Here is a 16,166-nt window from a genome sequence, read left to right on the forward strand (position 1 = left end):
ATGTGACCTCCTGGTCTGGTTCATGCATGGCGATCTGGTGGTAGCCTCTGTATGCATCCAAAAAGCTAAGTCGGTTATGTCCTGCCGTTAAGTCCACCAGTTGATCTATCCTTGGTAGAGGGAAGCTATCTTTTGGGCACGCTTTGTTGACTGTTTTGTAGTCGACACAGACACGCCATTTCCCATTCTTTTTTGGCACTACGACGGTGTTGGAGATCCATTTTGGGTAGTGCACTTCCCTTATCGCTCCTGCCTCCAGCAGGTTGCCTACCTCTTCTGCCACTATTTCGGCGTGGTGCAGTGCCGATCTGCGTGTACGTTGAATGACTGGTCTGGCGGATGGGTGGACATTGAGTTGGTGACTGATGAAGTTTGGATCAATGCCTGGCATGTCGTAAGGTGTCCAGGCAAACACTTCGATATTAGAGGTCAAGAATTCCAAGACCTCTAATCTCTCAGCGCTGGACAATGATGAGCCAAGCAAGAAGAACTTATCCGGGTTCTTCTCATCTATTTTTACCTCCACCAAGTCTTCCACCGCTTTCTGATCAGCCTCTTTGCCGACGTCAGCGAATAGTTTATTACTTTCTGGCTCTTCCACCGAATGAACGTATCCTTTGGCAGCTCGGCTTCCATTCGCTGTGGCGAAGCACTGTTTTGACATGATCTGATCGCCATAGACTTCTTCAATTATACCGGCGTCATTGGGGAACCGCATTACCTGATGGTATGATGACGCTACCGAACGCATGGAATGCAGCCATGTTCTGCCCAGGATGATGTTGTAGGTGGAGGGGACCTTCAATACCCAGAACTCCACCTGTTTTGTTACACTTCCTGCTCTGACTGGAAGGATTATTTTGCCGACAGGCCACTCTGGCATGGAGTTGAATCCAATCAGGGGAGAAACTGCAGGTGCCAAGTCTTTGTCTTGCAGCTTTAGTTGTTTGAATGTGTCGTAATACATGATTTCACATGAACTACCCTGGTCAATCAGAATCCGCTTGACGTCAAAATCCTTGACTCGGAGAGTGACGACCAGGGCATCATTATGGGGGCAGTAAATTCGTTCTAAGTCCTTATCTGAAAAGGTCATGACGTTAGCTGCCTCTGTCCTCCCCTTCTTGATGGCAGGTTGGGCACTCAATATTTCCCTGAAGTGCTCAGCCTTCTTGATTGAACCTCTGAGCTCACATACGCGCTCGGGTTCAAAAACTCCATGAATTACATTGATAATGCCTTGAGGTGGTGCATCGTTTGGCATTCTATTGGGATGGTCATTATGATCTTGGGGGGCCGGCTGCACTCCTCCTTCAATGTATTCGTCCAAGTGGCCTGCTGCCACCAATTCTTCCAAGTGCTGTCTCAGTGGCATGCAATTCTCAGTTCGGTGCCCCTTTTCTTTGTGGAAGGTGCATCGTGATCTGTCATCGTAATTTTTCTGACCTTCCCCTAGCTTGGCTGGCCATTTGACAAAAGGCTTGTCTTTGATTTCGCTTAAAATTCGATAAATTGGTTTTTTGAACACCGTGGTTATGGCAGTGCGGATTCTTAACCATCTTTTGTCTGGGTCTTCTCCGTTATCTCGTCTGCCACGTCCGTCTTTGTTACTTCGGTCGACCGTGTTGACCTTGGCAGGGGTTTTCTTTTCTGGTGCAGCGGCCGTACTTGATTTTGCTTTAGCACGCGCGCCATCCTCTTCTACCCTGATGTGCTGATGCACTCTTTCCATCAGGGCCTCCATGGTGAGGGGTGGTGTCATGGTGATCGAGTCCCTTAGTCGATTCCCTACTGGTAGGCCTCTTTTATACTGTGCAATGGCTAGATTGGTGGGGCAGTCTCCAATCTGGTTGAATGTCTCCCAGTAGCGACTGTTGTAAGATCTGAGGGTCTCTTTTTCACCCATGTCGATGGAGAGTAACTGGTCTATCTCCACCGGTGTTTTAGTATTTGTCCGAAACCTTATTACGAACGCTTCTGCCAATTGGGCCCAGAAGGCTATGCTGCCCTCTGGGAGTTTTTCAAACCAAGTCAAGCCTAGGTCGCCCAGACTTGATGGGAAGAGTATGCACATTAAGGCCTCGTTTCGCCTGTACACAGCCATGACTTGGCGAAAGTGGCTCAAGTGTGAATACGGGTCCGTCTTCCCTTCATATGTATTGAATTTCGGCTGAAGGAAGCCTGATGGTAGGGGTGCGTTTTCGATCGCTGGGACAAACGGCGAAGTCTGTAGTCTTGCCAATGCCTTGTCCGTTGGTTCGTAGGCCGGTCGCGGTATTGGCATTCCAACCTCGACGCTTCCATGCGTCCGAGGAGCCAACCGTTGTAAGGCCGAAACTCGGTGTGGATCTCTTGCCCTGACATCCTCCTTGCATCGTGCTTTTTCTTCTAGCACGGCTCGTAAGTCGGATGACCTGGGTAGCTTGGTTTGTCTGGATCTGGTTTGGTGTGAATGTGAAGGCCAATACGTGCTTCCTTCAGTGTATGATCTTTCGGATCTCGTCCTCTTAGACCTGGAGTGACGAGTCCTTGAAGATAAGGAGTGGGTGTCGCCTGTCCTGAGGCTTCTGCTCTCTCCTTGGGAGGGTGTAGTATTCCTACTACGATTCTCTGAGTGGCGAGGGGGCGTCTTGTGCTTGCGCCCCTCTCCTGTCGCCACATCTTTAGTCTTCATCTGGCGTTTCAAAGCCTCCATGTCCGCCGCCATCCTTTGAATTAGTTCATCCTGTTCCTTTACGCGATCTTCCAGGGTTTGAGGATCAATCCTCCTCCTTTGCCTGTCGGGACTTTGAGAGTGACGAGGGCTGCCATTCCGCCTTCCCCTGCCACTCCTCCTGGAATTATGTTGTTGGGGCTCCAAGTCCGCCATGGGAGGGACAGCAGGTAATCCTTCACGCCTTGCGCCCCCTTCTGGAGTTAGTCCGTCGATGGCGGACTGCGGCAAGTCTTCAATGTGTGCCATTGAATGAGAAAAGGAGAAGCTTAGTCAAGAGGTTTTTGTTCTTGTCTGTTCTTCCCACAGACGGCGCCAATTGTACGGGGAGGAAATAGTTCTCCCCGTATAATCCTGTTGACCAAGTCCACGCTCCTCCGTACGACGTCGCTTTGTCACCTGAAAACACAAACGTGAGCTGGCCGGCGGGTGTGTGCCGGAAACCTCTCCGATGCCTAAGTCAGAAAACTTGACAAATAGACAAAGCTCTAAGTTCTCAGAAAGATTGTGTTCAATTACCTCCTCCAAGGTGATGCTTGTGAGCTTTTATAAGTTTCATATGGCACAATCCTAGTAGGACTTGTATTTCTCTATGCAGAGTCCTCCTAGGATTCATTCTCCTAAGGATAATGCTTATTCTTTTACACCCTTCCCCACTGCTTAAACCAAGTGGGATGGTTTTCTTTATGGCCGAACTTCCATTTGACCGAAGTAAAATTGGCTATACCGAGCCACAGAGGGCCGAACTATCCTTAGCTCGGTCTTCCCCCCTAACTCCTTACTTCGGCTATTCTGTTCACCCTTGACGTACTTAGATCAATCTTCCAAGTAACAAGTTCTGACCGTCCTAACCATTGTAAGTCACGACCGGACTAACTCTGAGACCGGCCTAACCGTAAGTTGCCTAAAGACCGGAGTAGTTTTATTCTTCCTTGGGCCGAAGTAGATATTTCTTCTTGAGCCGGAGTAATTTCACCTCCTTGAGCCGAAGTAACTTTGTCTTAACAAGGCCGGAGTAACTTTGCCCTTCTGGGCCGGAGTATCTATTGCGGCCTTCTTACTTAGTCCTTCGCGTTTTGGGCCTCAATGCCCAACTCGCGGCTCGGCCCAATTTTTCCCAAAAATTACCCTCTCACCTTCTAATTAAAGTGTGATTATATATATACTACTACTTTTTAATCACACTTTTTAAATAAGTGTGATTATATATATATTTTTTAATCACACATTCTAATTAAAGTGTGATTATTTATATATATTTTAATCACACATTCTAATTAAAGTGTGATTATATATACATTACTACTTTTTAATCATACTTTTTAAATGAGTGTGATTATATATAAATTTTTTAATCACACATTCTAATTAAAGTGTGATTATTTATATATTTTTTAATCACACCTTCTAATTAAAGTGTGATTATATATACATTACTACTTTTTAATCACACTTTTTAAATAAGTGTGATTATATAAACAGGTGTGTTTGTATAAAATATTTCAATTTGATTTTTATATAAAATATACAATTCCCAATTTTATTTTTTTTTATAAAAAAGGCCCCAACACCAAAACACAAATTATAAAAAAAAAAATTTCAAAATGCATTTAACTCTTCGACTACTTCTAACCAAAAGAAAATATATATCCTTTATAATTAATCCTTTATATAAAAATATATATCCTTTATAATTAATTAGAATGGTCCATAGATCTTTCCAAACGACAAATAAACGGCTAAGATCATTTTACACATTAGAGAGTTCCCACCCATCACACACGTGCAACAGCTTATTATTTTCTTCTTCTCTCTTTTGTGATTTACGCTGTGTGTGTGTGTGTGTGTCTCTCTCTCAGAATGATAAACACCTCATCGGCACAACCTTTGTGTCTCCTCCTCTTCCCCGAATTCATATCCCCTTCTCCAATAGACACCCACCCTCTTCGCTATAGGCGGTGCTCTTCATTTCCCTTGCAACCTTTCGAAACTCATTGGCTTGGGAAAGACCTGCAATTTTGGTAAGGTTCTAAACTTAAAGTTTGTTTCTTTTCTTTTCTGAAACCTTTCCCTTCTTAAATTAGGGCATTTGATTAAACTATTAGGGTTTCAATTCAATGATTTCTGGTTTAGGGTTTTGAATTAGAGCATTTGATTCAACGATTTCTGGTTGGGGGTTTTGATTTTTTTTTTTAATATGTATGTATATATGTATAAGCTCAAATCAATTACAGTAGAGATGTTTGTTTATATATGCTTTTGAAGGTGGCAAGCGATCGATTATGCTCGATTGAATCACAGAACGATTACATTGTTCAATTTCTCCAAACTAGAGACTGCAGCTTCTCGCTGGAGTCGAGTCAGGTTGAATGCTTCCAAGGTCATCTGCTTCTTCCTCTTCTTCTAAATTTTTTCCCCAATTCAGTGTAATTTCTAAAAATAATTATAAAATCATCTATGGTAGACCTTTATATCATTAATAACCAAACTCTTTTTAAAAAATTTCATGAATCTGTAATAATTTTTTTTAAATACCAATTAATCTAATAATTAAGTAGCATTATATTATTATGTGTTCAACGAAGTGCCTTAAGATTATCATGTTAATTGTGTTGGGTAGGTTGGTAAGGGTTTGTCCAGAGACACCAAAGCACGAAAATTGGCTTTCCAACACTGGATTGAAGCTGTAAGCACTACAACAAAATTGACTTTTTACGGCACCACATCAACGGCATACAATAAATGCATGTCGTAGTTTCTCACTTTTACGACTTGCGTTTTTTGCACGTCGTAAATACTTTTCCAACCACGGCGTATTTATTGCGTGGGCCGTGAATGGTAAAAACAATGATTTTTTTACGGCTTGCAATGCACGCCGTAAATAATAAAACTTTCTATGACATGCATATGGAATGTCGTTAATACATTAATTATACACGACGCACATACGTCAGTCGTGAAAAGTGAATACTTTTCACGGCGCACACAATGCTCGCGGTTAAAAATATTACACTTTTTACGACACAAACATCGCCTGTCGTTAAAAATATTATGGTGTGTTTGGTAACGTTTACGTTTTCAGTTTATATTTACAAAAATTTTATAAACTGGTTTTTGTTTATTTTTAAAAAAACATAAACTACAAATGCGTTTGGTAATTGACAAAATGTTTTAAAAAATTTAAAAATATAAAAAAGAGTGAGAAATGGCAAGTGGCGGCGGACGACGGTGGCGGAAAGTGGTGACGGTGGGTAGTTGTGGTGGGTGAGTGGGTGATGGTGGCGGATGGTGGGTGGTAGCGAGTGGGTGGTGGTGGGTGGGTGGGTGGGTGATGGTGGCAGGTGGTGGGTGGTAACGAGTGGGTGGTGGCGGGTGGTGGTAGGTGAGTGGCGGATGACAGGCGGGTGGTGGGTGGTTGTGGCAGGTGGGTGGCGAATGGCGGGTGGTGGTGGTGATGGGTGGGTGGGTGGGTGACGGTGGCGGGTGGTAGGTGGTAGCGAGTGGGTGGTGGTGGTGGTGGATGGTAGGTGGTGGTGGCAGGTGGGTGGCGGGTGAGTGGTGGGTGATGGTGGTGGTGGTGGTGGTGCGTGGGTGGGTGGGTGGGTGACGGTGGCGGGGGTAGGTGGTAGTGAGTGGGTGGTGGTAGTGGTGGGTGGTGGGTGAGTGGCAGATGACTGGTAGTGGTGGTGGCAGGTGGGTGATGAGTGGTGGTGACAAGTAGGTGACGGGCGGTGGATGGTAAGTGGGTGGTGGTGGTGGCGGAAGACGGTGGTGAAAATGATAGCGGATGGTGGCTAGTGTTAATTGGTAAAAAAAAAAAAGTGAAAACTCAAAATGAAGAAACTGAGACCACTAATTTATAACTTAAAAATTTTATCAAATAAATTTTTATTTAAATTTTAAAATTTTTATAAATATAAATAGAGAATTAAACTTTTGACGACGCACAATTCATATTGTGAAAAAAGGCGCCAAAATGAAATTTTGTGCGGCCAATTCACCAAAAAAAAATATATATATTAGAAAAATGCCATCTCCAGCGTTGATCTAGTCCCGTCACCATTTTGTGCCCTAATTTGAGAGAAAATTCCTATTTGAAGAGAAAGAAAAAAAAGGCTCTCTCTCTCTCTCTCAAAACCCCTCTCAAATCATCCACCTCCATCCTCTCTACAAGGCCCTTCGATTTCCCTCAAAGCTCCTCTCCGACCCCAATTTACAACGATTCGGATGTGAAGCCGAATCCTCGGAAGCGACTCATCAAGAAGAACACGACGGCTGAGGAGAGCACTCCTGATTTTGGAATCGGGGAAGAGGATGATGGGGAAGAATTGGGGGATTTTGTGAGGGGAGAGTCGGACTACGATGATTTCGGGGATGGAAAGAGGAAGAAGTTTGAGAAAGATGGTATTGGTAGTAGGAAGAGGGACAGACATTGAGAAACACATGTTCACTCTCTGCCCTCCTCGCTGTCTACCCTAGCTACTCCCTCTTCAGCGCCGCCGCCGAAGACACATGTTCACTCTATTATGTTTTTGTTTTTTTCAAACGAGAGTTGGTCCTAGATTTATTAATTTATTTATTGTAAGAAATCGAAATACTCTCATTTCCTCAATCCCCTTCAACCTCTCTCTAATCCTCTCAGATTTCGACGCTTATTCTATTCAATTTAATCGAAACAGAGCTTCAAAAATCCGAGACCGAAATGGGAATTCCATCGACGATGAGGGACGCTTGGGCAAACCGAAGAAATTCGCCTTTGATTGCTTCACCGGCTGAGGATCAGAAGATTCTGAATTCACGCCGTTGCACTCAAGGTTTGTTTCTGACTAGTTTTTGAGTGTTTTGTTGATGAGAAAACCGGAAATTATGTATGGTTCATGGGTTTAGTTTGACCAATGCTATTATTTTTTATAGATCATGGGTTGCTATTGAATGGTGTTTCTGGAATTTGCAGAGGGTGTTCGAGCAGGAGTGAAGGCAGCTTCCATTGCTTGTGTTGGCAGTGCTGTGCCTACTGTATGTTATCTTTATCACTACTTTCTGTATTCGCTGTGTATACAATTTCTGGATTTTTTGGGACATTTTACTGGTTTATCAGTACACTTTCAATGTGGGTATTTGGCATTCATAACTGTTCAACAACAAGATTGATTCACATAAAAACCACCTAATGGGTAGGTATCATTTGAGATAGGAAACAATCACTTGCTTTAGGGTGGCTGAGCGAGAATTTTTGTTGAGAGAGGCAAAGTTATACACATAACTTTTTCCTATTTGACAATCTCATATTCATTATCTTAAATGAAGAAAATCCCAAATATATGTGGCCAATATGGAAATTCTGGGGGAGCAAGAACAAAATTTCATACTGGCAAATCAAAAATAAGTTTGAAACTATCGATAGAAATAATATTTGGACTTTTAGTGGGGATAAATTAATGAAAAAAAAAAAACTATGGGAAAAAAATGATATTTTCAAACTTTAGTGGGGGCACTTTTGTTTTTAAAACCGTAGATAAACAACTCATTTGCCATCCTTGAGCAGCTGGAGTCTGCTGACCTTGTCATCTTGGAAGAGGAGGATGATGCCACCAGCGTCAGTGTGGGCTCGGAGGCCCTTGATCAGCTCCGGGTGGGGACACGGAGGGTAGTTGCTGACCTTGGTGCCGAAGGTTGAACCCTTGGAGCCATAGAAAGCCTTCTTGAGGTACCCTTTCTCTATCCCTAGATTCTCACATAACAAGTCTAAAAGCTGCTCTGCTAGTTCTTCTAGTTTCTTTGCAAATTCCTTCATTGTCATCTTGTAATCAATCAGAATTAAAACATGAATCAACAATGCTACGTACTTAGAAAAAATGCATAGAAAATGAGATGTGTTGACCAAATTCATTTTGCGTCAATACCATACACTTCTGGCATGGCTGGTTGTGTTTCTGTTATTTTCATGTTTTCAAAAACAAATCAACGAAATGTTCAAAAACACTCACTATTTCATTGTTGTGCAAAATCCAATTTTGAATATTCGAAAAAAGCTTTTGAGTTTTTTTATAAAAGGGTTTGTTTTTGGATTTTTTTCCTTTCTAAAAACGGTATTCGAAAACAGTTAGCCGAACAAATTTTGCCTTTTCTAGAAAATGAAAACATAGAACACAAAATGAAAATGTTTCGAATTTTTCTCGTTTTGTTTAAAAAACATGAAAAAACAAAAATAGTGTTCAGAAACAAAAATAATGGCTAGCAGATGATCACCATCAGAAACATCTATTTCGGCATTAGCAGGTTGCAAATGCTAATGTCTTTGGGGTTCCAAGTAATTTCTAAGGCATTCTCTAGATACTTAAACTAATTAATTACTTTTTACCAGCTTTGACATTGAAGTCGAATAATGCCGTTGTTACGTGCTTCAGCTTTTGAATGACATATCATACACTAATAGCTTATTTTCCATTATTCTCCAAATACGTTATTGTCTTTCTAGTTCTTGAATCCTGGGTGCTTAAATATTGTCCATGATTTAATGCAGATCAAGCACAAATTGACCTAGATGCAAAGAAACTACAAAGTTATGTGAAGGAAAAGTCCTTGATGTCAGAAAAAGGTATTCTTGCTGACAAGATCAGTCCGGGTGTTCTCAGATCTCTTGTGTCCCTAACAGACAAACCAAAGTAGGTTATGCGTGCCGAAGCAATAGTGAAACTCTTCACTTGTTATTGAAAATTGAATTAACCCTTTAGTATACATTTTCTTTCCTTGTATTGATTCAATTTAAAAGAACAAATTGGGATTGTTTTGATCTTTGTTTTTCATTAAGCCATTACTAGAGAAGCATAGTGTTTTCTCTTTTATTTCAGATGAGAGGTGTTTGAGGAATTTCCAATTCAGAACAGTGACAAATTGAGTATATTTTAGAGACAGTGACTAAGGAAGCTTCAGGGAAATGGAGATAATTCTCTAGGAAGGTAAGCTTCATCTGTTAAATATATATATGTATATATATGATATGTACTTTTGAGACCAAATGAATTGCTAAAATATTGATATGATAATGACCAGTGGCTGCAGTTTTGTGACTATGTACAATGGACAAATTCACTGTAATCTCTTATTTACCTTTGTTTTATCAAATGTGCGATTTGATGCATCATCTTAAATGAGATGCTTATGGTTTTTTTGTTCCTTAGTCACACTTTAGTTTTGACTTTTGCAGTCTTCTGCAAGATCTGTTATCGGGATAACAAATAAATAGAACTAAAGACTTTAATAGAAACTATAAGCATGAGAGAGATCATGCAGAAGACAATGGTTTTGTTCATATGGCTTTGTTCACTGTAATCTCTTATTTACCTTTGTTCATATGGTTTTGGTATGGGACAAGCAAAGTTGGTCTTGCAGTTGGACCAGCTTTATTCATATGGTTTTGTTCTCTTGGGGTTATTGGCATCTACAACCTTATAAAATATGACAGCAGTGTCTTGAAGGCATTTAATCCTGTTCACATCTATTACTTTTTCAAGAGGAACTCAACTAAGGGTTGGTATGCCCTTGGGGGCTGTCTTCTGTGTGCAACAGGTAAACAAGGATTCAGGAAGCTCAGATCTTTGGGAACTTAATATCCACAATTTATACAGAAAAAGAAATCAAAAGATGGAAAATAGAGAGTAATGGATTTAGTGCCAAAATGAAATTTTCTGGCGCCAATTCAAAAAAAAAAAAAAAAAAAGAAGAAAAAAAAGAAAAAAGAAAAAAAGAGAAGATAATAATCAAAAGCCCCAACTCTCAGCCCTAACACACAAAATCAACCCTAAGACTGGTTCCCAACCTTCAAAACCTACCACGAATCTCCACTTTCTTCATCATCATCCTCATCATCATTCTTATACATACCTACTTACATGTATCCTCTCCAGTTGATTCATGATGCTCCGTAACAACACTTGTTGAGTAGTAGTAAGATATTGAGCCTTTTATTTTTCTTGGATAGTTATAATTCTATATGATCTTCTCCTCTCAACTCCTTAGCACTAAGCTTTCTACTTGTATGTGTGCAATCATGTACGTAGGTATGTATAAGAACGATCCATACATAAACTGTATCATTACCGGTATGCAAAAATATGCCCAAGGCACCAATTAGGGGCTAATGGGTTGATTTTATTTTGCTTAGGTGATTTTATTCAGTGACTATTATTATTAAATAATGGTCTACATTTGCCTTAATATTAATTTTTTATGATTAAGGAAGATAATATAGAAATTGCTTTCACCTGCACTTACTCTTGTAGGAACTTTATATATCCAATTGCCTCCCCAGCACCGATGCCGTATTCGTCTGAAAAACCGTTCCACTGAATATTGCCCACGTCAAATAGTATTAATTAATATACTAATGAATATCAATATCAAAATTAAAAATAAGTAATAATAACAAAAAAGCTTAATGAAATAACACAGAGTATTATTGGACAAGTCTAAGTGTTTTTTATGTTTATAACCTTTTCAAATGGCGACACAATTTGTTGGAGGGCTGTGATTTTGTCTCCAAGCTTGACTTTTGTGACCTGCATCTATTAATTTAAAAAATGTATATATTAATAATAAATTTTGGTGATATGTTGTTTGAGGTTTTTTGTCATATACAAATTTATTTCGTTATGTTTGGTTTGTTTTCATAATCTGTTTTTTATTTTTTAAAATTGTTAGCCTTTTGTCTGAAAAACCGATCCAATGAATATTTAGCCTTTTGTTTGGTTTTTTATTTGAAATGATTTTTTTTGATGCTGAATATACATATGGATTTGAGAATCTTATTTTGCTTTTTATTCCACTATATAGGTTGATTTTGTTTGTGTGATCTTACCTCCTCCCCCCTCTTCTCCTAAAATTGTTATGTTTGTATTAAACTTGAAGGTATTAGTTTTTAGAAGTAGGCTATGTTTTTTGCAAGAACTGACATGATTAAGAATCTCACTTATATATGTTACAGTCTATGGGACTACACAAACATCGTAATGAATTTTTTCTGTGGACCCCAAACATTGGATAGTTGTTCCACTTTGAATTTTGAGTGGCTCCGATTCTTCAATGTGGTCATCATTGGCAGGTTTTGTTCTCTTCTCAAAATAATAAAACCTGTTAAAACTTACATTCTATAGGTAGAATTGCTGGGGTTGTTCTCATTTTTATTTCTTTATTTATATAGTTCACACTTAACGTATGAGTTGGATGCCTTAGAGCTATGAAGAGTGTATTGTTTCAACCTATGGTAATGAGTTCTAAAATGGGTTTAAATCCTTTTTTCTCATGAGAAGTTATATAGATATATGCCAAAAACTAGGTGAAAAGTGAGTCATTCCTATCAGAGTATTGACAGGTATGATGGGTAGGACCAATTGCCAAGTTGGATGCTAGTTTTAATGTGCTTTCCTAATTTTAGGACTACCGAACTTTAAAATTTGAAGTTATATCTAAGGAAGCATTTGTTCTTTTTTACAGTGCAAAACAAAGTTTTTTCCATGATGAAAATCGTGCCAATCTTTTTGAAGTTGAGCCTGCGTCTCGGATGCTTCTTAATACTGATAATGGTACTCCTATGCCTCAGGTTGGTTTACATGTACTATGTTCTTCTAAAGTTTATAGCATCCTTATCTTGTTTTGTTCTGTGTTTTTACAATTTCATCTTCTATTGCCTAGGTGGGAGGTGCTTTAAGACTACCATTAAAGAGCCTGAATAAGAGTTGTAAAGTGTTTCAGGTAATAAGTTATTTCTATTATAAATCTACCTTGTAAAATTCCTGGACATTGTATTGCATGCTTTTGGTTATGGGCATTTTCTCTATGTTGCTAAATTTCACTTGGTTCTCGAATAATAATTTTATATGCTAGTCATATTTCTGAACTTACATTTTCAGGAGGGCAATGTTGGTCATCTGCATAAACTGCTGGGTATAGAGTCAAGTTCACAGGTCTGTTCTGCTGTTAAGTGTGTTTTGCCTCTGTATCTGTGAGCTGCTCTGGTGTACCTGTGCTCTGTTCTGTTGTATATGTGTCCTGATATGCCATTACATTAGTGTATCTAATCTGGTATATCTGTGCTGCATACTACTGCTTTGGTGCATCTGTGCTGCATACTACTGCTTTGGTGCTTACTGCTGTTCTGTTAATCTGGTGCCTTTGTATGCTGCTCTACTGCTCTGTTAATCTGGTGTATTTTTGCTAACAAGTCAGCAGTATGTTAATCTGCTAATCTGGTGCCTCTGTATCTGTGTGATGGTTACATTGGTGTATCTACTGTTACATTAGTGTTTGGTCTGGTGCTCCTGCTAATCTGGTATATCTGTGCTTCATACTGCTGCTCTGGTGCCTACTGTTGTTCTGTTAATCTGGTGCATTTTTGCTAACAAGTCAGCAGTATGTTAATCTGCTAATCTGGTGCATTTTTGCCTTTAGTATCTGTCTGGTGCATTTTGTTAACATGTTGATTATATTTTTTTTCCCTCGTTTTTCAAATGGTTTCTGGACATTATCAAGAAGCCATCACTTTGACTGTTACATTTTCCATTAAGATGTGTTCATTGACTACTTATTAGTTACTCATTATTTCATTTCATTAGTTATTACTTATTCATTTCTCATTAAGATATGTTCATTAACTGCTACATTTCCTCATTAGATAGGAATTTAATTTGTCTTTCATTCATTATTCCATTTAATTAATTTTTACTTGTTCTAGGTTTTAATGTGATTATGGTTCTAAATCCAGAAGGTCACAGTATGGTTTTAATTTTTAATATGTTGTAAATTTAATAGGTTCTTTATGTTGGGGATCACATATATGGAGATATTTTACGCAGTAAAAAGGTTCTAGGTACACTTCTTACATTTCTTGCCTATTCTTTTTGAATTGTTATTACTTTTTTGTAGATTGATTTTAATGATACAAACACAAGGCTTGTTAAGTCTCGATTGGGTTCTACCATTTGTTCCTAACTTCTTTATATGAAAAATATGGATAAAGAAACTCTGGGTAAAAGAACTGACCTGACACCATAATTGTGTTTTCCATAAATTGAGAAGTGACTAGGCCTTTTCATTTTTATTTAGAAAAAAAATTGATAAATATTTCTTGAGACTACTGAAGTAAATTTTAGGCATAAAACAGTCCTAAAGTTGATTGAATACACTCTATAGTTTTATTCCATTATTTATATTACTTTATTATCTTAATTAGTCTGACCTAATATATTTATAGTTTTTTAGAAAAATATAATCCAGGAATTATTTTCTGTTGAAACATAAGAGTTACAATGCTGCTTATATTTGAAATGTTGAAAACATGCGAAACATGTTCAAAAGAAGCTTCTTGTTGGATTATTATGGTTTGGACCGGAGTTGTCTTGATGTAATTAGTAGTTTTTCAAGGTGAGTTAATTTTTATGTATCTGGAAGGAACAATTAATTTTAACTCAAAACTTTATGGTGGTCAGTACCCTTTCAGAATTTATACTATCTTCACACAGTGTATGACTTGTACTGTAGAATTTAGTTGTTAACATTTATAATAGAGATCATCCAATTCTTATTTAAACTTTATGAAGGATATACCATGCTGCATTTCAAAATCCATGTAATTCTTAAGAATGCGTGTCTCAGTTCACGTTCTCTGAGGAGCTGTTACTTGGATTGCTGGCTTAGGAGATGTTGGCTGGGGAGTTGGAGGAATTGAAGCAGAGGCTACAATGCTTGGCCAGGTATTTTGAGATAATAATGTATTTTCTTTATGATTTTTCATACGCTTGTGCCAGTTGTTAGTGTTTGCACTTATTCTTTGGTAGACAGACATGCATGAAATGGGTAGCTGTTTTCTCTTTTTCTTCCAAAGGTGCAAAAGAAAATGCAGCCTCTGCTTCTCCAAAACCTGTTGTTGCTGGTAATAGTGACTGCAATGTATGTAAAAGAGAGAGTAAATTCTTGAGTTTGTTTTTAGTTATTTATTTATGAGTACCTAGAATTATGGTTCAACAGTAATAATAATATACATTCACAAAAAATCATACACAAACTGTATTGAGATTTTATCATTTTTAAATACTGTGCTCATTACTAACCTTCTAATTACAATGTCATTGACACTGAGTTGCTATGGCATCTAATTGTTAACAGGGAAGTTATTTCCAAAAGGATTAAGATCAAGCAGAAATGATTAATGCTCCCATTTTGGTTTGTTGAATTAACTTTTTAGTTTATTCATATGCATCAGCGGTTTCTGGATTAATTTGTATTTTTATTTTTCAGGCTAGAAATTTCTTGGAGAGATACAAAATATGGTCTAAGAATTAAAGAACTTAGTTTTTTAAGGTTTTTCATTTTTTAATATATGTAAGCACAATTAATTTTTTTTTATTTAATTCCTTTGTATATACTTTTGAATATTTAATTTTCATTTATGAAATATATGACTGTAGACACCCCATTTTTGACCGACTTTAAGACTCAGACGTCACCAACTGAGCGCTCGGTAATGTTGCATATTGTGCTCGTTCTGAGGTTGCGGAGTCTCGGCTGCGAGCCTCGCTTTGGGACTACGGGGCTCTTTTGTGTTTTGCCTCGGTTTGCGAATTAGGTTCTGTTTTCTCTGTTTTCTCTTCCCGAAGGGAGGGAGAGGTCTCGTAGACCATCTCTTAGTGGCCATAGGCTACGTTTAGTGGTCGTAGGCCATTTTTTTTTCCCGTTTGGAGTCCAGTTTTCGATTTTCGAAGTCGTCGGCCGTGTGCCTCGGTTCGGGACCCGCTTAACTACCTCCGTTTGTTCCGGTTTTTGGCATGCACCTTGTTTCCTCCTTTTAGAGGGACATTGTGGCCCGGGAGACCACCTTCGTGGTCACACGCCACTTCCGGTGCCTAACAGCCTGTTTTTGGGGTCCCAGACTGCGCGTTTTGGCCCCCGAACCTTCGTTTTGCATCCGTCTTGGTCCATTTTTGGTAGAGACCTTATTTTCATTGTTAGGGAGGTGGTAGTATGGTGGGAGGCCACCTTTTCCCCTTGGAAACCAGTTTTCTTTTTTTCTCTCTCCTAAAGTCGGTTTTTCTGACAGAAAGTTTGTTTTTCTCACTTTTGAGCCACAATTTTTGGCTTTTCATACCCCCATTGTGTTGTGCTCATCTGGGAGGCCACCAATATGGGTAGGCCGACCAGTAATTCTTCTTGACCCTTTTGAGCTTTGCTAAAAAGCTGGTTTTTCTCTCTTAGGTCACATTTTCTGGTTTTCCACCATACAGCTGTGTTGCACTCATCTGGGAGGCCACCTTTCTGGGGTGGCCGGCCAGCATTTCTCCTTGAACCTTTTGACCCCTGGTCGGCCGACCAGGGTGAGTGGTCGGCCGACCACCTAAGCTGGTCGGCCTGTTTTCTGTTTTTTGCTCTTTTTGAGTGTAACACAACTGTGCCAGCTGTAAAG

The 16,166-nt window shown here is 39.2% G+C and overlaps 1 protein-coding gene across 14 annotated transcripts; it reads left to right on the forward strand.

Moving 5' to 3' along the window:
• The first annotated feature begins 6,749 nt into the window (after window positions 1-6,749).
• On the forward strand, window positions 6,750-15,182 carry LOC114312968 (uncharacterized). 14 transcript variants are annotated; one of them, XR_014349353.1, is made up of 13 exons: window positions 6,750-7,294; window positions 7,393-7,527; window positions 7,668-7,729; window positions 8,259-8,420; window positions 9,237-9,378; window positions 9,565-9,672; window positions 11,697-11,813; window positions 12,206-12,311; window positions 12,404-12,463; window positions 12,622-12,675; window positions 13,520-13,577; window positions 14,363-14,460; window positions 14,545-15,182. XR_014349353.1 is itself a non-coding variant. In XM_028259257.2 (13 exons), exons 7-12 carry the CDS (start codon window positions 11,722-11,724, stop codon window positions 14,433-14,435), a joined length of 498 nt encoding a protein of 165 aa, XP_028115058.1. In that variant the 5' UTR covers window positions 6,750-7,294; window positions 7,393-7,527; window positions 7,668-7,729; window positions 8,259-8,420; window positions 9,237-9,378; window positions 9,565-9,672; window positions 11,697-11,721; the 3' UTR covers window positions 14,436-14,460; window positions 14,545-15,182. The 14 variants fall into 14 exon arrangements, 10 of the variants coding, with proteins under 10 accessions (XP_028115058.1, XP_028115059.1, XP_028115057.1 ...); XR_014349354.1 differs by having other exon boundaries at window positions 14,549-15,182; XR_014349355.1 differs by having other exon boundaries at window positions 9,237-9,311.
• Window positions 15,183-16,166: the final 984 nt, after the last annotated feature.

The sequence above is a fragment of the Camellia sinensis genome, chromosome 13 (genome assembly GCF_055761805.1).
Source record: "Camellia sinensis isolate YWXY chromosome 13, ASM5576180v1, whole genome shotgun sequence".
NCBI classification, from domain to species: Eukaryota; Viridiplantae; Streptophyta; class Magnoliopsida; order Ericales; family Theaceae; genus Camellia; species Camellia sinensis.